Source organism: Rhinolophus sinicus, linkage group LG14, assembly GCF_036562045.2.
Source record: "Rhinolophus sinicus isolate RSC01 linkage group LG14, ASM3656204v1, whole genome shotgun sequence".
Classification (NCBI taxonomy): domain Eukaryota; kingdom Metazoa; phylum Chordata; class Mammalia; order Chiroptera; family Rhinolophidae; genus Rhinolophus; species Rhinolophus sinicus.
The window spans coordinates 37,815,591-37,841,567 of record NC_133763.1 but is presented as its reverse complement, the minus strand read 5'-3'; the positions used below and the strand labels follow the sequence as shown (position 1 = coordinate 37,841,567).

The 25,977-nt window shown below is 33.3% G+C and overlaps 1 protein-coding gene across 5 annotated transcripts in view; it reads left to right on the top strand.

The window, feature by feature from the left end:
• Positions 1-25,977, top strand: part of COL11A1 (collagen type XI alpha 1 chain) — a 199,688-nt gene that overhangs the window by 123,583 nt on the left and 50,128 nt on the right. For all 5 annotated transcript variants that reach the window (XM_074318647.1, XM_074318650.1, XM_074318648.1 and 2 more), the window contains 5 exons: positions 6,454-6,507; positions 9,221-9,328; positions 9,694-9,783; positions 10,027-10,080; positions 22,876-22,983. In XM_074318647.1, the coding sequence (XP_074174748.1) occupies positions 6,454-6,507; positions 9,221-9,328; positions 9,694-9,783; positions 10,027-10,080; positions 22,876-22,983 (414 nt within the window). The remainder of the gene's footprint in view (positions 1-6,453; positions 6,508-9,220; positions 9,329-9,693; positions 9,784-10,026; positions 10,081-22,875; positions 22,984-25,977) is intronic.

Here is a 25,977-nt window from a genome sequence, read left to right as displayed (position 1 = left end):
ATATACTTGAAGATATGGGATGTTAGTTGATTTGACTGTTCTTACTGTCAATAATAGCATTTTAGGGATGAGCTGATGGATAAGACACTATTATCTTTTGGATAAATCTACGAGGTTGTCAGCCTTCACTCTTTCACTTAAGTCTTTGTTTACAGATGTATTCCTGCCTATGATATCACCCTTCTATTCTCTAAAGGAAACACATTAAAATAAGCCATACAGATAATACTTTCTTCTATGGAGAGTTAAGGGGTGAAATGCTTTCTTTTTTTTTATTATAGCTAATATATTTTAGCTAACATGCAATATTATATTAGTTTCAGGTGTACACCATAGTTGTTCAACATTTATATACCTAAAGAAGTGATCACCATAAGTCCATCAACCATCAGACACTGTACCACACTATCACAATATTATTAACTATATTTTCTATGTGGTACATTACACACTCATGACTTATTTGTTTTATACCTAGAAATTTTAACCTCTTATTCCCATTCACCTTTTCTCCCCTTTTTAATTTTTCAATACAGGTGACATTCAATATTATTTTATATTAATCTTAGGTATACCGCATAGTATAGCATATAATTTGAGAAGTGATCCCCCTAACTAGTTTAGTACCCACCTAGCATTACACATAGATATTGGCATATCATTAAGTATATTCTCTATGCTTTACTTTACATCCCCATGACTATCTTGTAACTACCCATTTGTACTTCTTAAACCCTTCATCTTTCCCCCCTACTCCCAATCCCCTACTACCTATAACCCCAATAAATCTAGTACCCATCTGACACCATAGGTAGTTATTATAATATTATTGGCTATATTCCTTATGTTATACCCTACATCCCCAACTACTGTGTAACGGCCAAGTTGTACTTATAATTCCTCCCCTTTTTCACCTACCCTCAAACCCCTCCCATCTGGCAACGATCAAAATGTTCTCTGTATCTATGAATTTGTTTAATTATTTTGTTCTTTAGATTCCACATGTAAGCATTGCATGTGTCTTTCTCTTTCTGACATACTCCGTTTAGCACAATACCTTCCAGGTCCATCTGTGCTGCCACATATGTCAAGAACCCATTCCCCTCCATGGTCAAGCAATATCCCATTGTACATACATACCCCCTCATCTTTATTCATTCATCCATCAACAGTCACCCAGGCTGCCTCCACATCTTGGCCATTGTAAACAATGCTGCAATGAACATGTAGATGCACAGGTGCCCTCGAAGTAGCATTTTGGGTTTTCTTTGGATAAATACCCAGAAATGGGATTATTGGGTTCTTCTTTGTCTTGTGTTATAGTCTTTGTTTTAAAGCATATTTTGTCTAGTATAAGTGTTGCTACCCCAGCTTGTTTTTTTATTTCCATTTTGATGAAATATCTTTTTCCCATCCCTTTCAGTCTGTGTGTGTCTTTTGATCTGAAGTGAGTCTCTTTCAGACCGTATATGTAAGGGTCTTGTTTTCTTATCCACAGCCACCCTACCTTTTTATTGGGGCATGTAATCCATTTATTTTTAAAGTAGTTGTTAATAGATATGCAGTGATTGTCATTTTATTATTCATATATTTTTTTTTTCTTTAATTTTAAAGAAGTCTCTCTAACATTTCTTGTAATACTGGTTTTGTGGTGATGAACCCCTTTAGCTTTTTCTTATCTGGGAAGCTCTTTGTCTGTTCTTTGATTCTAAATGATAGCTTTGCTGGGTAGAGTAATCTTGCTTGTAGGTCCTTGCTTTTCATCACTTTCAATATTTCCTGCCAATCCCTTCTGGCCTGCAAAGTTTCTGTTGAGAAATCAACTGATTGTCTTATGGGAGCTGCCTTATAGGTAACTAACTGCTTTTCTCTTGCTGCTTATAAGATTCTCTCTTTGTCTTTAACTTTTGGCATTTTAATTCTGATATCTCTTGGTATGGGCCTGTTTGGGTTCATCTTGTTTGGGCCTCTCTGTACTTCCTGGGCTTGTATATCTATTTCCTTTATCAGTTTAGTTACGTTTTCTGTCATTATTTCTTCAAGTAGGTTTTCAATGCCTTGCTCTCTCTTCTCCTTCTGGTACCCCTATGATGCGAATGTTGGGGTATGCTTGATTTTGTCCCAGAGGCCCCTTAAGCTAGCCTCATTTTCTTGGATTCTTTTTTCTTTTTTCTGTTCTGTTTGGGAGTTTTCTGCTATCTTATCCTCTAAATTGTTTATTCCATCCTTTATTTCATCTAATCTGTTGCTGATTCCCTTCAATGTATTCTTCATTTAGGTTAGCATAGTCTTTATTTCTGACTGCTTCTTTTTTATGTTTTCTATTGGGTTTTTTTTTTTTTATGTTTCCTATCTCTTTGCTTAAGTTGTCACTGAGATCATTGAGCATCCTTATAAACAGTGTTTGGAACTCTGCATCTGGTAGATTGCTTGTCTCCATTTTGTTGAGTTCTCTTTCTGGAGCTTTGTTCTGTTGTTTCATTTGGGAGATGTTTTTTTGTCTCCCTTTGTTGCCTCCCTCCCTGTGTTTGTTTATATGTATTAGATAGAGCTTCTAAGTGTCCCAGTTTTAGTAGAGTGGCCTTATGTAGTAGGTGTCCTGTGGGGCCCAGTGGCATAGTCTCCCTGGCCACAGAGCACGGTGCCAAGGTATGTCCCTTGTGTGGGTTGTGTGTGCCCTTTTATTGTAGTTGAACCTCTGTTGATGTTTGCACATCAATAGGAGGGATTGACCCTCAGGCTGATTGGTTGTGAGGACTGGCTGTGATTACGGTGGAGGAGCTGTGGTATAGGGACTGAACTTATACTTTAGAAGGGTTCTCATGCCTGCTCAGTCTGCCCTTTGGGTGTATTGCCCCTGAAGGTGGCTGGGTAATTCTCCGGCTTGGTTTGAAGCTGGTGTGCCAGGCCCAAGACCTCGTAGGAAGGTACCTGCTATAGGCCGAGTTCAGCTCCAGCTTGTGCCCTGACCTGGGTCATGTGGTATGAGCCACAAAGCAATCCACAGATAGTCACCACTTGCACTGGGCTTGGAGGTACCTTGAAAGGCCAAGCCAGGAACCGAGGCTGGCAACACCTGTGCTGGGCTTAGGGCTGCTCAACCAGTGGTATGGAACATGCCAAAGCTACATGCTGCTTGTTTGGGTTTTGTGAAATTTTGAGAGATTTTAGGAAATTCTGCATCATGAGCCAAGACAGGGAATTTGTATGGAAAACCAACTAAAAGTGGCTTGGGTATGTCCAAAAGTTGGTCAAGGTCTCACAAATCACCAGGGTAGGGCAGACAAACTAAGTTACCTAGGCTGATGTAGACTCAGATATGGCAGCCACCTGTGTCTATATTCAGTGAGCAGGGAGAGCTCAACAAAGAAACAATAGCGTTGGCCAGATCTTCTGTCTTGGAGAAAGCTGTCCTTCTAGCCCTCACACTGAAGCCAGACAATTCAGTTCCTCAGGGGTGAAATATTTTCTGATGTTGGAAACATAAGGCTATAATTGTTCTGGAAGTATGTCAAATGCATCCTCTTGTCTCAGTAGGAAAATGTAAATGGAAACATGTAACTGAATTTTATTTTTTAAATTATGAGGAATATAACATTAAATAAACTGTCTGGAAAAACTTATGCATATAACAATACTTGGGCAGAGGGGAAACAAAGCTAGCAGCTCAACTATAGTTTAAGGATTCTGGTGGGTTTGTTTATTCTGTGACTGTTACAAAACCATGTGTCTGGCTATTCCAGTGGGATATAATCTAATCAGAAGTTTTCATGGATTAGCATGTTTCCTTGGAATCAATTTTTGGTTCTCACTGTTGATTAATTTTATCCAGATTTCTGAAGGAGACTGCAACACAGACTACCTTTGAATATGTTACTCCAAATCATTTTAGGGCATTCTGCCAGCATGAAGACATATTGGGAGTTGCACTGCAGTACACAATAACAAATCTGAAAACATGATGATTTTCTGTGTAGGAGAAACAATCTATCAGCAGCAACCCAATTCCTGTTTTGCTCACCAAGCGACAGTTCTTAATGTGACAACTTCTTACTTTTAGTCAGATTGTAAACTTTCAAGTCTTGGATTTCAACAATAGAATCAAGAATGATTTAGTGAGACTAAAGAGTAAAACTGCTTGGGTTTTCTCCTGGGAATGACAGTTGCTTGAGGAGCATAAAATGAATTCTCTAAAGGAGAATCCACACTCAAATTTTCAAATGCATTCTCATTTAAATCTTGCAGTCAATCGTTTTTAACTAAGCCATGGTAGCTTCATGGCAATAACTCTAGAATATTTCCAAAATGGCTTTTAAGGAAGGGATACTTAGAGAATTTCCATTATAAAATCCCTTTTGTCTTCAATTAAGTAACAGTTTCTGCTTCTATCCAAAGTATCCATAGTTTACATAACATTTAAATTTAAGTAAAAAGGAAAAATAGCATATTAACTAACGACTAGGATGGCTGTTCTCATCTAGTGGCTTCTCATAGACAAAGGTTAGAATCATATCTGGAAAATTGTATTCCTGATTTCAAATCCACTTTTAACAGCAATAGAGAATAACCCTAAAACCAAGAACTTTCTTTCTCACCTTGTTCTGTGCTGACTGGGATTCAAAAGATTGCCTTGTACAAGAGTCAGAATCTAGAGCAGCTGTGTTTTGCTATATATGTGTTACCTTATTATTTTTTTTAAAGGTACTCTTTTATTATATTTGAAATTTGTCCTCATTCAGAAACCTCTAATTAAAGGTTTGTTCTGACATCTTAAAATTCAAAGCTTCTTAACACCACAAGGAATAATTAAAAATAGTTTGTATTATACTGAAACAACACAAACTTGTCTCAGAAACACAGTGCCAAATCCCATATTGATTCTAACTTAGACAGTGAAGACATTGAAATTGTTAAAGATTTTGCTTACCTTGGCTCAGTCATTAATTCAAGTGGAGATGGCAGCCAAGAAATTAAGAGAAGGCTGAGACTCAGAGGGCAGCAATAGAAAAATTAGAAAAGATCCTCAAGAGCAAAGATATGTCATTGAAGACTAAGGCTTACATCATCTACAGTATTGTATTCCCTAGTACTACGTACAGATGAGAAAGTTGAACAGTGAAGAAGGCTGAAGGGGAAAAAATGATTTGTTTGAAATATAGTGCTGGAGGAGAACTCTACCAATACCCAGATCAGTAGAAAGACAAACAAGTGGGTCCTAGAGCATATTAAGCCTAAAACATCTCTGGAAGTAAAAGTGACAAAACTGAAGCTATCCTACTTAGGGCACTTTATGAGATGGTGGGGCTCTTTGCAAAGCAACATGATGCTGACAAAAATAGAAGGCACAGAAAAAGAGGAAGACCAAATATGAGATGGATTGACTCCATAAAAAAGCCAAACATGAATCTGCAGGAGCTGAGCAGGGCTGTTGAGGATGAGACTGTGTACCTCACTCATTCATAGGGTCACCAGAAGTTGGAGCCGACTCAACAGCACGTAACATAGACTTAGAGATGATCAGAATAAGAGTTACATTTTCATTGGGTCTGGAAGGTTGGGGTACAAATATGGGGCTACTAGTTTCTGCCCTTTGCTTTCTAACCTTGTTTTTTCCAGTCTGATGTTGTAGTGAATAAAACTTTTGCAAATACTATATGCTTTAATTCATTTTTTTGGAAAGTTTTTCTTCTCAGTATTCTGAATCTAACTGTTAAATGTAAGTTAACTTACCTGAGAAAGAAATTTGCCAATCATAACACAGTCATGCAGAATGAATAACCAACAAGTCTAGAGAAATATAGATACCAGAATATATGACCAAAGGCTTTGTTTAAGTAGTACATGCTGCTGACATCTACCGAATTTTATTTTAATGACTGTGGTATATGCAAAGTACATTTGTAAATATATTCTTTTGGGTTTAAAGAATGAACACTGATAAAATGCTGAAATGAATACTAATCATGCAAAGTATTTTTTTTATAAATTTATTTTTACTTTGTGTTTATTTTATGAGATTGTTGGAAGGCAGAAAGGAGAAGTGCATTAATATCATAAACTGTAGATATAGCTCTGTGTACAGAATCTGTGGACTGTTTCAAAGAATGTCTAAATCACCATTTATTTCATCCATAAGCAGTACTAGGTTAAAGCTTTCTGTGTTATTTGACCCTGTGGAACAGGGCTAAGAATATTTTTGTGCTCCAGCTTTATCCCATTATTTTATGTTTGAAGCTTATTGAAAGTAATCATTGGACTATAATGTGAAATAATGAAGATGGTAAATTTTGAATTTTAAAGAGAACTGGAAAATAATAACTCACAAGCATTTAAAAATAAGTATTTTAGCCAAAAGAGGACTTTCTTTTAATGTGAGTTATTCAATTATTTCAGAGAATTTTCCTTTATGTTTTGTGTCCTGTATAGCTTTGATGGATTATGCTCTTTCCTTAGGGCTTTCAAGGCAAGACCGGCCCTCCTGGGCCAGGGGGTGTTGTTGGACCACAGGTACGTTCTGTTACTTTATTTCCCCAAAAAGATTTATTTTTCTGTTTATATTTTCACTCTCTTACGTTGTTGAAATTTGCCCATTTTATTATTATTGAAAATGATGTAATTAAAAATTTTGGATAGCATATTTGCATATGCAACTTGTCTATATCAAATAAACTTCAGCAAACTATTACTTAAGTTTTCAATTGAACTGAGAGGAATAAAATAAATAATTAAAAATAAGTCAGAAAATTCACAGAGACGTTAACGCAAAAGCCTGACCATGGTATCTGCTAAAAAACCAAAATCCTTTGTTAAATAGGTTGGCTATCATCTTTTCCCAGAATTTCAAATTATTATACAAAATTACTTTAGTTTTTTTAGTATAAATTAGGTTTACAAGTACAATATATTAGTAACGTAATATAAACCTTTGAACATAATTTTATTCTAAAATTTTAATAATTGTTACATATTACATATTTCTTAAGATTTTTATCTTCATAAAAATGATTTCCATCAGCAATAAAGTATTAATTTGTAGTTTTTGAATACATCTAATTAATAGGAAAGACAAATAGCTTTTGCAAGATAAGAGACAGAAAGAATCTCAAAAGTTAATGGAGTATCCTGAGTTATAGTATTAAATATCTAGAGAATAATTCATGGGAATAGAAAGTAGTATTTTTATTCTTGCAAAAAGTATTGAATGGACAGTTCACATTTAGTTTACTCAGATGGAATTTTATCCCTGGTAATAACAAATTATAGCAAAAGAGCAAAAGCAGTTGAATACCTGTTTATTTAATTTTTAAGTAATAGTCTTTTCTCAGTCTATAATTAGTTCTTAATACTTTGTAATACACAACACACACACACACACACACACACACACACACACACACACACACAGAGGCATATCCAAACACACATCCCCCCAAAGAAACAAAAAGCTGCATCTTCTTTCTAACAATATGTGTGATTAGAAGCAAAATGAGAAATTCTTAGATTGCTTGATCATTTTATTTCAGAGATTAATCCTAAACCAAGGGAAATGCTTCTTTATTAAAGAAAACACAGTACGCATGTTACTTTTTTTTGTATATTTTTTTCTGTGAGCTGAAAGCCTCTTTTTAACTGCTTATCAGTTTTAATTAAAAAAGAAATGCTCCCTTAATAATTAACTTCTTCCAAAAATACTTTTTAAAAAAAATTCAAATAACTTGACAATTTTCTGTGGAAAAAAATAATTGACTGAAAGAATGATTTCTATTACATTACATACCCATGAACAAAAATGGAATTAAACTATAATGTAACATCATGAGGCTTAACTGAATATTTCAGGACCTCACACTTTTTGAAAATTCATCTCTATGTAATGCAGACAGCTGGTTTCTGAGACCTGTGTTCTTTTTTGTCTCCCTTCTTTAAGATATAAAAGTAGCAGGTGTTTTACTGAGTATGCATCTTCACTGGATTATTTTTTATTGGTCCTTTTAAGAAAGAAAATCAAATTGCCTATTTCAAATTTAATCATATTTTCATATTAGGACAAAGGGAGTGATTTAATAGGGACAAATTGATTGTAATGCTTGACATTGACTTTTTATGTACAGTCATGTGAATCACTGCTTATTTTTGTCTCTGTGGTCATAGCCATGAAATTAGGATCAATTTTACATTTCTTACTATTGAAATTCCAATTAAACATTCAAGGAAAATTTCATTTTGGGGGAAATATTTTCACATTAATGATAACCTGAAGACTTTCAACAATACATAATTAAAGGAATTCAAACCTTGAAATATATACTCAAATTTGGGGCAGATGGTTCTTTATCCAAGACCAAAAAATATTTTCGGTCTCTGTTGCATTTTTAGAAAAATAACAGGGAATGATACTCCATAAGCAACTTCAATAATACATTCCACTGATTAACAACTTTAGATCTGAAATGTATGTCTTTAATTTAAATCTCTCATTTGGCTTTATTCTAAAATGGAGATAGAGAACAACTGGTCTCCATTCTCTATTTACACTTGAAAACTCATTAAACTCTAGCACCACAAAACAGCACCACTCAGGGGACACATAAATGACCTGACATTTTTTACTTTGGCATTTTCAGCTATTTAAAGCAATGGGTTATTTGTTACAGTTCGGCCGGAAGGAACTGCCCACCCAAACTCATGGCCTTCGGGATCCCCTGCCACATTCTCTACACTTTGTCAGAGGAGTATAGATTAACAATAGGGAGGTATCCTATCAGGGAAATCCCAAGGAGAACCACTTTGGTTGTTTGGGTTTCAGGGAACCCCATTTATTATCAAGCTGTGATTCATTGAGTGGTACCAATGCCTCTTTTGCTCCTAAATTCATTTGATACCTTACATAAAAAAACAGGAAGGGGACAAAACTATAGTTAAAAACAGTTTTTAACAATTCTTGGACAGACCTCACTCTGAAGCAATTCTGGTATTAAACAAAGAAAACAGCCTTTTGAATTTCTATATATTTCACTTGTACACTCAGATTCTAACTAAAATTAATTTTTTTCATACTCCTACCAGATATTCTACTTTCAGAGCTTTATGTAGGACATCATGAAAATAACTGAGAATGATAAACTTTTGTGAAAGGAAGTAAAATTTATTTTGGGTTTCTGTTATCTTTGCTAAACATTTTTAAGAAGCAATTTAATGAGGTTTCGCTTTTCCAATTTAGGGGCCCACTGGTGAGACTGGTCCAATAGGTGAACGTGGACATCCTGGTCCCCCGGGGCCCCCTGGTGAACAAGGTCTTCCTGGTGCTGCAGGGAAAGAAGGTGCAAAGGTACAACATGCTCAAGGAATGTTCTTGGCTGAAAACATCTCTTTACTTTTCCCTGTAGCTTCTTATCACTTGTCCATAGATTCTCTAAATGTTGGCATAGTATTTGAAAGAATGTCAGAAAGATAGGTCAGTAAAATATTCAGTTTATTGTACTTCAAGGCACGACTGGCCATAAAACCGTCCATTTACATGTACTCTTAGATACAGGTAGTGGTTTATTTTAACGTATGTGGCATCCACATAATATCCCCATCATTAAATGATATTCAGGTTTTACTTACAGTAGATTAGAGGTGACATAATTTTGTTTGTGGAAACATGCACTGTGATTACTCCGTATGATGAGTGTATATTATATTCCTTAGGGCGACCCAGGTCCTCAAGGTATCTCAGGGAAAGATGGACCAGCAGGACTACGTGGTTTCCCAGGTGAAAGAGGTCTTCCTGGAGCTCAGGTATAATCAGCATATAGATAAAGCATGTGAATGAAATTGATTATTAGTTAACTAAATAAAAAGTCTTTAGTTATTAAGGGGAAATATGTAAGCATCTGCATTAATTATCATAATCTATATAGCAATATGTATTTGTGTCTAGAAGTACTTTCTAACATCCTCATCTTATCAATCATACATCTCCTTCTATTTATATTTAGTTCACATTGATTTATTTTCTTTGCTTGTTTTTACTTTACCCAGGGTGCAGCTGGACTGAAAGGAGGAGAAGGTCCCCAGGGCCCACCAGGGCCAGTTGTAAGTATGATTATAATAAATAGCAATGCTATTTATGGTTGCAAATTATAGCTCTTCTTTCATTATTCTCATGTTGTGATTCTACAGTGTGTGGAGAAGAAAATAAACACATGTCAATCAAGTTAGTCAATACCTGGTTTCTACTAATTGCATGCACAAATGAGTGCAGAAACAGAACTTTAGTTGATTAAAAATATTTACTCCACCACTGCTCTCGGGATGTAAAAGGAGCTACCTTGCCTCTTACAATACTCCCCAAAATAAGTCTTAACTTTTCTGATTCTAAGTACTTGATGAGACTTGAATTTTATCACTGTTTTAAAAGAAAAACAAAACAAAACACATAAGTATGAAAGGTATATATTCATATATATATATATATATATATATATATATATATATATATATAATAATTTTATAATTACAATTGTCATTCAATATTATGTTTCAGGTGTACAGCGTAGTGGTTAGACATTTACATAACTTACAAAGTGATCCTCCTAGTAAGTCTTGCACCCACCTGACACCATATAGAGTGATTACAATGTTATTGACTATGTTCTCTAGGCTGTACTTTACATCCCTATGTGTATTTTGTAATTGTCAATTTGTTCTTCTTAATCCCTTCATCTTTTTCACACAACCCCCCCCCCCAATCCCCTCATCTGGCAACCATCAGTTTATTCTCTGTGTCTATGAGTTTGTTTCCGTTTTGTTTGCACCTTTATTTTATTTTTTTTAGATTCCAAATATCAGTGAAATCACATGGTATTTGTCCATCTTTTTCTGACTTATTTCAATTCATTTATATATTATCCAAATTGCTTTATTTGTTTAATGTAACCTTATGAAAAAAAATTGGCAAAGGAGTAAATATCAGATTCTTACCTCACTTTTGTTTTTGTGAGATTCATATCAATTCCTAGGAATGCAATTAAATACAGCCTTCATTTTTTCCATAAGTTCACCTTAGTTCTTATCTATACTCTGAAATGTTACCAATAACAACCAAACTACCAATTTCAGTGGCCTCTTCTCATTCTTTGTTTTATTTCACCAATCTAAAAAGCGGAAAGTTGCTTTAAATTGTCTCTCAACTTCCTTACACATTTGTTGAAGTTCAAATTAGTTCTACCTTCAAAATGTCTCTTTAATTTGTCCCCTTTTTTTTATTTCCATAATCACCACCTTTCTTCAGACTCTTCCTTTCTCTCCTTGCTTAATAGTGTCTTAACGTATCTCCTTGACTCCATTTCCTTACCCCCTTCAGTCAATTATGCCCACTGATTCTAAAATTTCAGTTTAATATACATCTTTAACTCTGCCATTGCTCTGCTTATACGTCTCTCACCGTCCCACGCTACTTTCAAAAACCAAACTCCTTATGACCACCAAGTTATCTTCAGAATTTGATTCCAATCACCATTGTCTATTTTATTTTCATTAGTGCCTACCCTCTAATTCTACCCAATTTAATGCACTGAACTTTTTCCTTCTCAGACTACCATGATCTTTTATACCTTGCAGGGAGAGTACTTTATACTTTTCTCCTTCTTCTAGAAAACTTCATGTTTCCTTTCTCTATCTGACAGAAATTCTATTCACACATAGAAATCAAGTTTAAATGTTAAATCTCTATAAAGTCATCGTTGGACAGTTTGCCTCCATTTCATTTATTAGTGAAGTTTCTTCACCCTCAGTGTTCTTAGTTATGATTTGTATTGTAGAAATTACATTGGAATATAATTGGCTGTCTTTCTCACCAGACTGAGTACCCTATACAGTGCCTGACACACAGTACTCATTCCATATCTGTCTATTTGAATTATCACAAAGCTTGATATTGGAGTAAAGTTTATACAGCATAACTAATACTGAGAACACAGTAATATAATCTTGATTGATTAACTTTTTATTTAATCTGTAGATTATACAAATGTCATATTACAGTGGTAAAGGTGAATATGGGTATCTGGTAAAATTATTTTTTAAATAAAAATATTTCAGTCACTATATGTGACATTCCGTATTTGAAAAACGTATAAAATTATGTAAAACATTTTAAAATATCTTCATAAAGAAGTGGTGGTAGTACTAGCAGAAACAACAGTTGAATAAGACAAAAGTTCTTATTTGAGCATAGAATCTTAAAAAGTTTTAGTATAACACAATCCATTTAACCAGACCTCAGGTTCTAAAGTGGTTTTATTTCTGGAATATATATACTTTTTTTTTTTGATCAGTGGTTATTGTATCTGTGAAACCTGAATCAAAACTACAAGGATTAAATGTTTCAAGTTATTTTTAGGTCCCAAATGAATAATGGTATTCCAGGTCTTTGAAACAGTTGAAATGAATGTTTTTGTAGGCTGTATAATATACCCATGAGATATAATTTAGCAAGATATTAATCAACAATTTTTCAGTTACATGCACATAGAGCCACATATTAAACATCATATAAAAATCTAATATTTTATCTATGTATTTGGCTCCAACAATGGTTTATTAATGACTTCCCTGTTTATAGTTAAGCTCCACAGAAGATACCCCTTTAAGAGATTTAACATAATGTAAACAATTTTGAAAAGGAACACACTGAAGACTAAACAGCACTATAAGACAGTCAATGATTAAATGACTAATGACATACAAACAATACATGTTAATTATGCAAGGACAGGGGAAAGAGAAGAGAAATCCGCAGAAGGGTCATACAGGCAGGGGCCCTTGAACTTGGCTTCACAGAGAGCAGAGGATTACAGAATCATTTAAGATCAAGAAAATTATATTAGGAAAGAGATAAGGTATTTAGGGGTTATTCAGTCTTACCAAAGTGGAGTACCTTGGGAGAAAGACTAAAATTTGATGAATTCTTGCTAGGATTCACACACTCTGCTATGTATTTACATAATGTAAAGCTAAAGCCCTTATTTAATATGGCATATGATTATTGAAGCTCTAAAATGGTAAATTGCAGTATTTGAACATTTGAAGTTTTGGAGTAAGTGGAGTAAAATAAACAGTTTTTTTGGAGTGAGACACTTAAATAAAACTTTAAGAAAAAATCATCATTAGTGTGTAATACGTAACACAGATGACAGAGACTTGATGAGCATAAAAGTTCAGTGATCAAAGTCGTAACGTAAGAGTGAACCGATGACTAGGGCAGTGGGAAGTCTAAGACCAGTGCAGATGTACCAAATCCTAGGAAGGCAGGACAGTAGGATTCATTACTGAGATTGGATCTGTGTCCTTGTGGAATGACAGTTTAGTGATGCCTTCCAGGCCTGGAGCAAATTTACCTGGTCAGGAACCACAACAAAGCCAAAACACTCTCATAGGAAAATCCAAAACCTCTTAGCAGTCACAAAAGATTTTTAAAATGCCTTTATACTTTGCTATTAGAAATGCTTTACAGATGCTCACTGTGAGTTCATTTACTTGGAATTACACTTATTCAACAAAAAACTGTTTAGTTTCTGGATATGAAAGATAACTTATGCAGAATATTTATTCATGCTAATTCTCATTTTTTGAGGTTCAAGACTTGCTATGGGTTATCTTAAAATTGATATTGAAAACAAAGAATCAGGAGCAGTGACTGCTTTGGCAAGAAAGATAACAGGTTCTATTTTGCAATGTTGATAAAAAATGTGACATCAAAATATCAGAAGTAAATAACTTGGCAGTTGGTGAGAGAGAATGAAATTGTAAGCCATAACTGATAAAGGCATAAGAATATCCTGTAGAACTCCTTGATTCTATAATAGATCAATCTGAGTTTTTATCAATCTCATATTAATGTTACCTTTAGGATTTTGACGAAGTAATGGTAAGTCAGGACTAAGATTCACAGGAGTAGAGAATGATGGAGATTTTGCAGTTATTCATATGAAGGAAAAAATTAAAGTAATGAATTCTCGGGGGATGAATGTGAATAAAGAATATGAAGGGTATAGGAAATAGAAAATGAAATAATATTAAAAGTGTTTATCCTTTTAATTCTTAATACTAAGAACTTTATAATCATTATCTTATTTGATTTTTGCAACCTGACCAGGTAGGTATTATCATTCCATTTTTAAAGACAAGAGATCTGAGGCTTAGAGAAGGTAAATAACTTGCCCAAGTTTACAGTCCTTTGAAGACAAAAATCCATAACACACATTACATAGACTCATTTTCAGTAATCACATCTCTCACGCTGTAAACATCTGCTTAATTAAATTCTCCCCTACCCCCTTCTCTCTTTAGATTTCATTTTTCCAAGTCCTCTTGATCCTTCTTTACCCCTGTGAACAATTTTTTCAAAAGGAAGAGAGGTAGAAGAGCTAATATTATGGTTCACTGGGCTTTAATATCCCTATACGAGCTCTTTGTAACAGTTGCTTGATTTGAATGAAGCAGAGTTTAAACTCCTTAAACAAATAAGCAAGTTGAATCCTTTGGCATCCGTTTTCTTTATTTATAACCTGTTCGGTCAGAAACATAGACAGGCTATTTGTATCACATTGCTATGACACCTATAGAAGTGGGTTTACTGACCTCTGCTAGATCTAACTGTGATGCTATTGGCTTACGTTTAGAGGAACTAGGATACATAGAATTGCATCAACCAAAGGATCTGTTTGAGGACAAGGAGGAACACTTCATGCAGGGCCCTCGTTCTGAACATCCTCAGAAGAAATCACTTCCTAACCATAGCTTCAGAAATGTTTGTAACTTCTTGATCAGTTACCTGGTTTATAGCTTCATAAATCATGAAAATTAGACTTCTCTTTTTTCTTTGGCTTACAGAAATCATAGAGCCAAAACTGAGACATTATAGAGAAGATAACCCTTTGCTTTATGACTGAAACTTTTTAAATACAACTCACTATAAAAAAACAGTTCATGTGATGTACTTTAATATTATCCATTATATATTTTTTCTATTTAATATTTCAAAATGCTATACAAGACCCATAAATGGATCATGACCTGCAGTTGAGAAAAACCTTGGTCTACAGTATGCATTTTTAGATTACAAATATTATTGGTTCTATTTTTTGCCAATAAAAAATTTATTGCATATCTATTTTTCTTAATTATTTTTTTATATTTTATATCTGTATTTTTTATATATTTTATTTTTTATATTTTATATCTGTAAGCTGCTATAAGTCTTTCATATGGAAAAACTATAATTAGATAAATATCTGAATGGACACAATCTAATAAACTGGAGTTATATAAATTCATTAAATGGACATTTCCTGCAAAGAGCTTATGGTTTACTGATGAAGACAGTTATGAAATAGATGAAATAACAAATAATAAGTGATATATTAAAAGATAGAACAAAGAAGACAGGTGAGAAAAATGATTTTTGCCTAAAGGAATTATGTTGGAGTTGGAGCTATAAATAAAACCAGTTTTATCTTCTGAAATGCAATTTTTCTGAGTGCTAAATATAGTCTTGAAGTGCTCATCACCTTTTTAATCATCTTAGCAAAGAATTACTATGTCATGGTTCTCTAAAGCTTTTGCTACTAGGAGTGAATGTATATTGAGAACCATTTGCTAAATGATCCCACTTAAGACAAACAACATTATCCCAACAGGGTGCTGGGACTTTGGCCTTTTAAAATCTGGCAGAAACCAAGTGTTTACTGTACGTGTGATGTTGTGTCCAAGAGCTGGTAATGGATACCAGTCAAAGCACAGGCATGTTTTCTGATCTCAGGGGGTTCACCCACTAAGTGCTCACCTTGATACACACACACAAAATGGAAGCAACGAGGGACTGAGCAAAGAGAGACAAAGGCAGTGCAGCAGTTTTCTCATGTTCAACAGAAACTGAGTACAAGTTTTATAGTTATGTAAACACACAATGTAGACAAATATATTATGCAAGCAAATTCTCAGATTGCTCTTACCATCTATGTTTTCATACAGCAAAATCAAGGAAAATGTTCAATAAATAACCTCTCCTCTGTATATTTTTCTTTCTGATAGGAAATCCTCTCATTGCCAACAGTTATTTCTCTAAAACTGAGGCATTTAAAAGAAATATAATAGTGTGCTTAAGAAAGCCTTCCATTCTTACAGCCACATTTCTTTTTTTACCTGGGAGGAGTGGGAGTTAATATGGAGATAGTAGAGCAGAGCGGGCCAGACACAGCAGCTAAAAGATAAAATATCTATAGTAATTGTATAATGCATCTGTCTCTATCCCTTTTCTGTGACTCCTATTTCATGACTGTCCCCTGATAATTCTGATGATTCTCTTTTCCTCTTTATGTGTTGTTGAAATTAACAGCACATCTTGTCCTCTCTTCCTTCAGAGGATAAACCCGTTCTATCATAATTCCTATTAAGTCCCTCTTTTTTTTTTCTATATCCCATTCCAGAGAATCTTCTTTTCACTCCCTTTTACTTATTCCTCAAACAAGGGGTGACAAGTTTTTAGAAGGATTACATCTACTGACTAATTGAGTCATATGCTATGCTTTTTAAGATAAAGCACATTTTCTCTACTGGAACCCAGGTAGATCTCACTGGCTATTATGACATCCAACCAGGATGACCAAAGTGTAGAGATGGTGGCGATCAATGACCAAAGATATTGTATTGATTAAGATATTGTAAGACTTTGAGTTAGTCATTCAGAATTTGTGCTTTAAATTCTGGTAATGATTGATATTTTTTCTGAATTTTTAGGTTATCTGATCTAAAATACTTGGTACCTGGAGAGTGGGAATTATCTTGTACTAATTTTGCATGAAGGTCAATTTGACCTTAAAAAGAAAGAGGCAGATTATTTTTTATTTATTTATTTATTTTTTTGCCTTCACTTACTATATAGCTGTATAAATACATAAGAACTTTTTGTATTTATGTTGCTATTCTTCTCCCTAATGGGCTGCCTTTTAACTGAATGCTGATGAGATGATGTCTCTATTTACCATCTCATTTACTTTACAAATGCTCCTCAGAATATGAAGCACTCAATGAAAATAACTGAGAAAAATTTTATCTGGATGTCCTCCTTTGTGTGACGAGTCAGAGAAACAACCACTTTTTTCTGCAGTCTAAAAACATGAAATGATGCTACTGCTTCTGGTTTCATTACTATTGTTAAGATTTAGGGAAAGGAGCTACAGAAGGAGATAAAGCTAACATAAAGTTAAAGAAAGGTAACTGAATAGATAAATGTAAATTCCTCCCTTTCAAAAGCAGGTAAATGTCCACCTTTCAGTTGAAAACAACTGACCTGTAGTGGTTTATGTTTAGTACTAAATAACAGGATACTTTATGATCTGATTGTTATAATTCATGTCATTCAACCCATACTATTGCCTTTGGAAAACTTTTAATTTGTCATGTGTCCATTGGTACATAAATCACAAATTCAGATAATGATATTTCCATAGTTTTTAGCCCTTCTTTCTGTGAGTTCTTTCCAGTTACACACTTTGGATGTGTAAACTATTCATCATTCCTACAGAGAGATGAGTATACAGATAGTTTATCGAGGACTGTATGTAAATAAGGTTGATATGACAGGATTTCTTCTTATTTAATGTTGCTATAGCTTAATTATTACCACTGTATTTTTAAATGTTGGAAATTTATACTTAATAAATAACTTAATAATTTATACTTCATTAATTTATATGTAATAATATTTCCATATATCACTCATGTGGCTAATGTCCCAATTACTGTTCCAGTTGCTCTCACTTAGGTTACTGGTGACTTGTCAAGAACAGTATTTGAATTCCTCTATTTTATACCATTAATTTATATCTTTCAAGTTTATTCCTTCATTGGTTTCTTTTTTTTTCATAGATATAGTCAATGATCATTAGTAACTACTAAGACCATTAGGTGAAAAGCTGAAACAGCTGATAGGGACTTTATTTTTTTAATTATTTTTTTCTTTATACCTTTGATCACCCTGTTTAAACTTGTGACAAGCCGTGTAATTTAGGATTAAAGCTGTGGGGAAAGCTCTACCCTTCTTTTAATAATATGACTTTAGATATGCCACATAACGTTCTGGATCTTAATTTTCTCTTCTATAAAATTTCACTTCTACAATCATTTGAGATTGTATATCTGTTTTTGAAACATGTTGTTTATGCATAGTTCTTTAACATCTGTTGCATTCATACTTTAAGACAGACATTGTCTTAAAGAACTGTAGATGTAGAACCACATTAAAATCACAAAATCATGATGACACACTATTTCTGGCAAGAAAAGTGATCCATAGAGAGGTAAATCAGTTTGCTCAAGATGGCAAACCCAATGGTTCCAGTTCTGGAAAGGAAAAGTTCACACATACAATTGACACATTTACTTAGGGCCTGGTAAGTGCTAGTAACTACTCAAATTGTGGGAGAACAGTGAAACATACAAAAGGAAACATCCTAGGAGCTTATCATTATCTATTTAACCTATGTTTAAACCCAAACATATTTGTTTTAGATGTAATTATTTATCTGACATTTATAAAGCCCTCTTTTCTTTACTCCAACCAGTTATAGAATAATGAAATAATATCTATCCCTTTATGGAAAAAAAGATGCATTTGCAGTGTGAGTTCCTCAAGGCTGATAATCTACCATAACACAATTTGTACTCACAGTCAATGTTGCAAGACTCAGATTCTCACTGTTTTTGTTGAATGTGTAAATGGGTTCTCTTTTTAATATTGGGTTTAAATTTTCGTTTTTTTTTCTTTAAATGGGACTTCTTTAGATTCACTTGGGATTAGAGGATTCATAGGCTTATTTTTTTTCAAAGTTGGCCTGGGGATATTTCAATAAGATTTGCAAGTTTGTAATATCATTGTCTTAATTAGTAGGTATCATCAGAAATTTTCACTTTTCATTTATAGATATATAAAATAAAATCATTGGAAAGCATGCTGTTATTAAAAATACCTAGACTTATAGAATGTTGGAAATGACCAACGGAAAAGGAAATTGCAGCTGTACTTAAGAGAACAAACATACACCATAAAGTCTTTCCTTGTTTTCATTCATTGTTTTGAAGTTAATAAGCTGAGACAATATCATGAACGATATTTTAACTACAGGAAGGTACTATGTTTTATTGTTAATTTTAATGCAGCTTCCACAAGCAAGATGGCAATCTGAAATGTAATCATATCAATGCTCCAAGAGAGTCATTAAAATAGTTAAGCTTTGTATGATGTAAAATAGTATGTAATATCTAAAAACTATACACATTTTCATTTATTCAAATATTCATTGTTTCTCTACTTGATGTACATGAAAATATTTATTTGATTACATGCGTACAGTTAGATCCTATATTTTTAACAAATCCATTATGTTCACACGCTCTATAAAAAGACTAATGCATATTTCTAATTTTATAGTGTTCTTATATGCATTACTATTATTTATACTTATTTAATGCATACACTAAATATTTCATGTTTTGAAATATTAATGAAGAAATCATAGAGTTATTTACAGGATAAAATTCAGTATGACAAATGCTACATTAAGTCCTGCAGAAAATAATGGTAGGAAATCTAGAGTATTATGTAGGCTGTGTGAGGAATATTTAGAAGGGTGTCTTATGCTTTAAATTCTCATAATAGTACTACTTTTGGGAAAGGTTGTTGATATCATGGGCCTAAAGAGTGGCTGGGATTTTAATAGTATGGGAATGGACCAAAGACTTTTCAAAGTAGGAGATAAGTGTGACCAAACATTCAGAGGTAAAATGGGAGTATTGTGTTAGAGGGATATTTAGAGAGATGTTTAGAAGAAAATAATTTTCACATTACAATACTAAAATATAAAGCAACCCCCGCCCCCACACTAAACTCTGAGTATATGTATATGAATATTTTACTGGGAAAATCAAGGATAAATATACTCTCAAAAAGATACATTAACCCAAACAATTTTAGAGTTCTACATATAAGAAACAAATACTTAAGTTTTAAACAATTCTTTGTTGTTGAAAATTAACAATGAACATGTAAACGATGGTGGCAAAGGGCAACCATTCTAATGAATTATATAGCAAAATTCAAATGAACTATTTGAATGACAGAGAATGACTATTTGGGCAAAGGAAATAAACATTGCCATCAATTATTTTAAGTTTTCTCAGGTTAGAGAGAGTTCAACCAATATGTGCTTGGTTCACCCAAGTGCCTACATTTGGTCTTAAGTGCCTGCATTTCTTCTACTTATTAAAATTTAGCAAAATATGTATGTATTGTAGTAGAACAAACAATTGGGTTGTTGTTTTTTTCACCATTGATAAAGTACTTGGTATTGTAGAAAAAAACTGTTGATTAGAGCCTATCAGCTAACCTTCTGGCCTTGACCTGAAACATAAGGAAATCATACAAGAATGCCAATATATTACATATGCAAAGTACTTAAGCACAATAATTGTTTAGTAGGCTCAATAATTGGAAAATAAATTCTCTTACTCTAAGTGTCTGCTTTCTACTGAAACTCTCCTTTTTAACATTCTAGTCTCATAGCTGTCAACCTCAAAACAGTCTATTGTGATATCTTCCTCGGATAATCTTTGAAGAGTTGAGGTTTAAATTTAAAACAGGATTAAAGAGAAAGATTTCATGGCCTGACAAATAAAAATTGCATCTTTTTTTTTGTATAGTCAATTATAAATAAATTATCTCAGCACTTAAATTGGATGCTGAGTTTCTATTTGATAACACTAATGGGTAGTGATCCTTTTCTCAAATATTTAAACCAAAGTGTAACACAGTCATCTTGCGTGCTCACTGACCCTTGATAAATAGAGATGTATCTTTAGAAATGTTAGTGTTAGCCTGAAGAAAACAGGATCGTCCTAGTCATGTCACATATTGTCTTCTGTTGATATTTTTCTATTACCAAAAATAGAATGCTTTCAAGCTGAACTTTTTCTTTTTCTCTTTTTTGTAACTCAAGGAATACCTTTGCATTCCTCCTTCCTCTCAATTTCAGAGTCATTGTTTTGTTCCCCTTGTCTTCCTGCTCCTCTTCCTCCTCCTCCTATCTCTCTCTATCTCCCCCACCTTCTTTTCCTTCTTTCTCTTTCTCTCACAAGCTCTCCTTCCCTCCCTTTCCTTTGCCCTCTTTCTCCTCCTGCAACCTTCCCTCTGACATCTCTCTCTCTAATAAGTAGAGACAGATCTTTACATTCCTTTAACCTTTAGGGCTGTACATCTTGAATGTCAGACATTCATCAGACTCGACTCTCAGTTTTCTCTTCTGCACTGGCCTCGGGCATCATTCATCCAATGCCACCTATTTAACACTTATACCACTTGTGGTGGACTCTTTTTTAATAAAAATATCTAATGTTATAAAATTAAAAAGAACATTTTGGCAGGGGATAGATGTTTATGGTCTAAAAAATACTTAATTTTTCTTTGTAATTATTTATTCTTTAGTGCTTAAAATAGTGATTGGTAGAAATTTAATTTCCACACATTCTTGATTAGTTATTATTCAATATGAGCAACATTTCCTGGATTTGTTTTTAAATATGTATTAAATACCAAATATTCTTATAATTTTTTGTAATCATTGAATATTTCAATAAAATTGAATAGGTACTAAATTTAAAGAAATTCCAGTTAAGTGGTTTCATTGATGGCTTCATTACAGAGAACAAATAATAAAATAGTTTCCAAAATACAGGAAGTATAATATTAGAAAATAAATGTTAAAATGTTATATTTTCCAGCTTTTATAAATCATTTCTTCTATGAGTTTTGTAATGATATTATTATCTAAATATCTTAATTATTAAGGAAAAGTAATAATCATATCTTCTAATATTTATAATTTAATTCAATTATGAAAGAAAATGACAAATTATAATTTAATGACCCATTTAAGAATCTAATCCAAAGACAACATCCTTTTTATGTTTTATGAAATAAAATTGGAAATAATGGGTTATACTTCAGCTTTTCAGGACTAAGTAAATATATGTTTACATTTGTTGTTGCTTTAAATAGTATTTTCTTAAATAGTTGATAAAGGTAATAAATATGAAGGCAGTATCCACATATTTTAAATTTCACACATTAGGTATATTTCAAAGCAAATTAGGAGAAAATATATGCCATTTCCTTGAAACTCAACTGGATCTGCCTAATCAAATATGAATTACCTTGTCAGTGTTCAAAATAAAACCTACAGGTCCCTGTAGGACTCCAAAATAAATTTAAGGACTTATTTTCTGGGAAAAAGTCCAATCTCTGAGATAGTGATTACCAAACTTATTATGTAAAAAATTATATTTGTAGCCTAATGCAATGACAATTTCTGAAGTCATTTTTAGGACTTTAAAATTGTGATTCATCAAGTTTGAGGTGAAGCCCAGAAATCACTTTGAGAAAATACAAGTCTAGAAGGTATATTCAGCCAATCCATAATAACACAGGAGAAAATAGTATAGAAAGTTATTTTTTGGATTAATGCCTTATAAAGCCTTGTGAACAATTGTGAATACAAATGAAAAAAGATGACATCTGTATAATATTAAAGATATATAATTTTGAAAAATTTTTATCAATATTTCCTAACTTCAATATCTGTGTTTAATATTGGACTAGAAATTAGTCTTTCAAATAATGAGTACCACTGTTTTTGTTGGAGATCTTAAAATTGTCTAAAAGTAGCTTTTACATTATTTACCATACCATAAGTTTCCACTATTAAGTAAGTGATTCCCAAGTCAATCTCACTTTTCCATCATTAATAACAAAATGCTTTTTTCCCCATGTACCAGGGCTCACCAGGAGAACGTGGATCAGCAGGTACAGCTGGCCCGATTGGGTTGCCAGGGCGTCCAGGGCCTCAGGGTCCTCCTGGTCCAGCAGGAGAGAAAGGTGCTCCTGTAAGTAATTTAAAAAATATGTATATATTTTATTGCCACCCTGCACAAGTTATTACTTTTTATTCAAGGATATTAGCTCTTCATACTCTACTGCATTCTTACTGCATATGTGCCTGGCATATAAACACACTTCTTTTTATATCTATAATCGAGAAAATTTCAAATTCAATTAAATGAGGTGACATTTTTCCACCCTTTATGAAACCCTAATACCTGTGAGGGAGTTGGATATTATTAATGTAAAAAGCTTCTGATTTTGCTCCTTTAAAAAAATAAAATTGAAATTTTGATTAGAACCATACCTTGATGCTTTATATTAGAAAATTGTGCACTTTTAACTCTTCTTCTAATATAACTTTATTTCCAATCATTTTCTTAGTCTATAAATGAAGCCCATAAAAAGTAGTTGTTCTTCTCATGTAATTTGAGTTTTGATCTACAGTAAATGAGATGGAAAATATCTAACAAATTATTTTATCTTATATTTATAGGACTTTAAAATTTTATATTTAAATAATCATGGACAATATTCCTTAGGTTTATGTTTCTTTGTCAAAATTTCTTCCCTATTTTTGTTCCTGCTTTTGATTTAATCAAGTTAATTTTCTTGAAAAAAAGCATTATCTCATCTTCCAATATTAAAACACCAATTCATTCAGTAAATATAGATAAAAATTATCAACCAGCATACACAAAAATATGAGTTTAATATTTTGGTATACATGTAGGTCTTGATATATATAATCTAATTTAAGCCTATGAATTTCAAAATACCTTTTTTTTATCACTAAGACTTTAGTTTTTGCAAGTTGATTCAGATTGAGCAAGTTAGTTTCATTGTACAAGCATTTTCTCTCTTAACTGTTTGTGATATTACTCAAGTGTTTCCAAATTAAAATGATTGCTTTCTGTAATCCATTACCTATCAGAAACATTTAAAATATTAAAATGAGGCCATGCCACCTATGGATAGGATTTTTGAGTGATAGAAAAAACACATTTTCTTACTGAGAATTTTTTTAAGTAATATATTTCTAGCTGAGTAAATTTGTTGAAAATTTAGATACTGTTTTAAAGTGGTTAAATACCTTGACTTTGTGAAGAAGTGAAATATTGAAACACAGAAAAGAATATGGAAAAGAACTGAAAGGGATAGTAACAAATAAACTTGCTGACATAGAGGAGAAATAATTGACTGAAGCCCTTGTAAGAGCAAAGGTTCGGGCCCAGTTTTGATGGTGATTGATGACATTATGGTGAGGAAGGGACAAGGCAATGCTCTGCCCATCTGCTCTCTCTCCATTATTCCCACCACCGCCAAAGATTCCAAGATGTCCATTCTATTGTTTCTTTTACCCAATAAATAGTTATTGAGAGCAACTAAGTACTAGACACTGTATTAGGTAGTATTTTTTAAGAAGGGGTCTATTTAGGGATAGTAGCATAAAATGGTTATAAAATCCTTGGGTGAAAGTACTCATAGATCTCCATGCAGAGCTTTTATAAAAACTGATGGAAACATTGGCTAAGATGTGAAGGACAGCCTTTAACCTTTTCCTCAACCCAAATATAAATGTTGCATTTCAACTCCTCTGAGCAGCTTGAGTTATAAGTGCAATGTGATTATCAGCAGGTTAAAGCTTGCATTAAAAAAAGACACGGTGGGGATCTGTGGAAGGCAAGCCCTCGGTCCACTTATCCACCAACCCAGCTCCTTAGAAGAAAGAAAGTGGAAAATAAGAGCCATAAATAGCCATGTGACCTACTTAAGGCAATAGCTGAGGCCTAATAGGCACTCAGATTAGAAACTCAGATTAGAAACTCTGAGGGTGGGGGTCCTGGGAAGAAGGTGAGGGGAATGCAGCTAAAATCTTTTCTAACTTAATGTTTTGATAGACATATTTCGATGGGGAGAATAGTTAAAGAAAAGTATTAATTGTAGTAGGGAGGTACTGAATTCAAGGATTATAGATAGGAAGCTATGTTGCTAATGTATTTATTTAAGAGACAATTGTAGAAATGGGGAAAAAATACTAGATCAAAACTCAGTGAAGGCAATGTATTAACCATAAGTGAACTAGGCAGTAGTAGTTGGGGATACTAAAAATATTTACAGTTTCAAGAACACGTGTGTACAATGCAGAGAGAATAATCAGTGCCAAGACTATAATGCCAGGAGTCGTTTAGAATAAGAATGATGTTAGGAATTATATTATTAAATTCCCATGTGATGCAGTGTTGAGGGAGAGTGAAGATTTGGACTCACCCTTTAGGGAGAATCATAATAGTGAGAGTTTATAAACGATCCATTAAGAGGGAGAGAGAGTAAAAGAGTCCATTAGGGATAGAAAATATATCCAGGGGCACACCGTCGTGCCCCTGGCCACGAGAGGAAAGAGCCGCCTTTGTTGAATATTGTAAAAGATCAAAAATACTGAAAGCTGAGAAAAAACAAAGAGGACCAGTATTTGGCCAGCTGGGCATTCATGGTTTTAGGGTAACTAGTGGGATTCAAAAAGAAGACGGATAATAAAGGTGGAATAGGTATGTGTAGAGCATCTCAAGTAAGCCATAGGATTAAAAGAATAGTAGGGCAGTAAGGGGAACTGCTAGCAGAATTGAATGCATTGTCTCATTATTATTGTAATGCACATATGTTTATAGAATTAACCACTAATAAGAAAAGAATTAGTGAAAAGTAAGGAAGTTAAGTGTGTCAGAGCTGGGTTGGGAACTCAGTTCTATCATTATTTAGTTCATGATTTTGGCTAATTTACTTAACATCTAAGAACTTCTGTTTCCTCATCTGTGAAAAGATAATCACAGTATTTTGTGAGGATTAGATGAAATTGGAGTTCTGTATCACTTTGAAAAACTTTGATAATAATTGTTCAGTGAATGATTATTATCATTATCATAGTGTGAACCAGAGTTGTCATTAAAAAAAGATGAATTAATAACCGGAAAATAAGTGCATAAATTGGCTTTTGAATA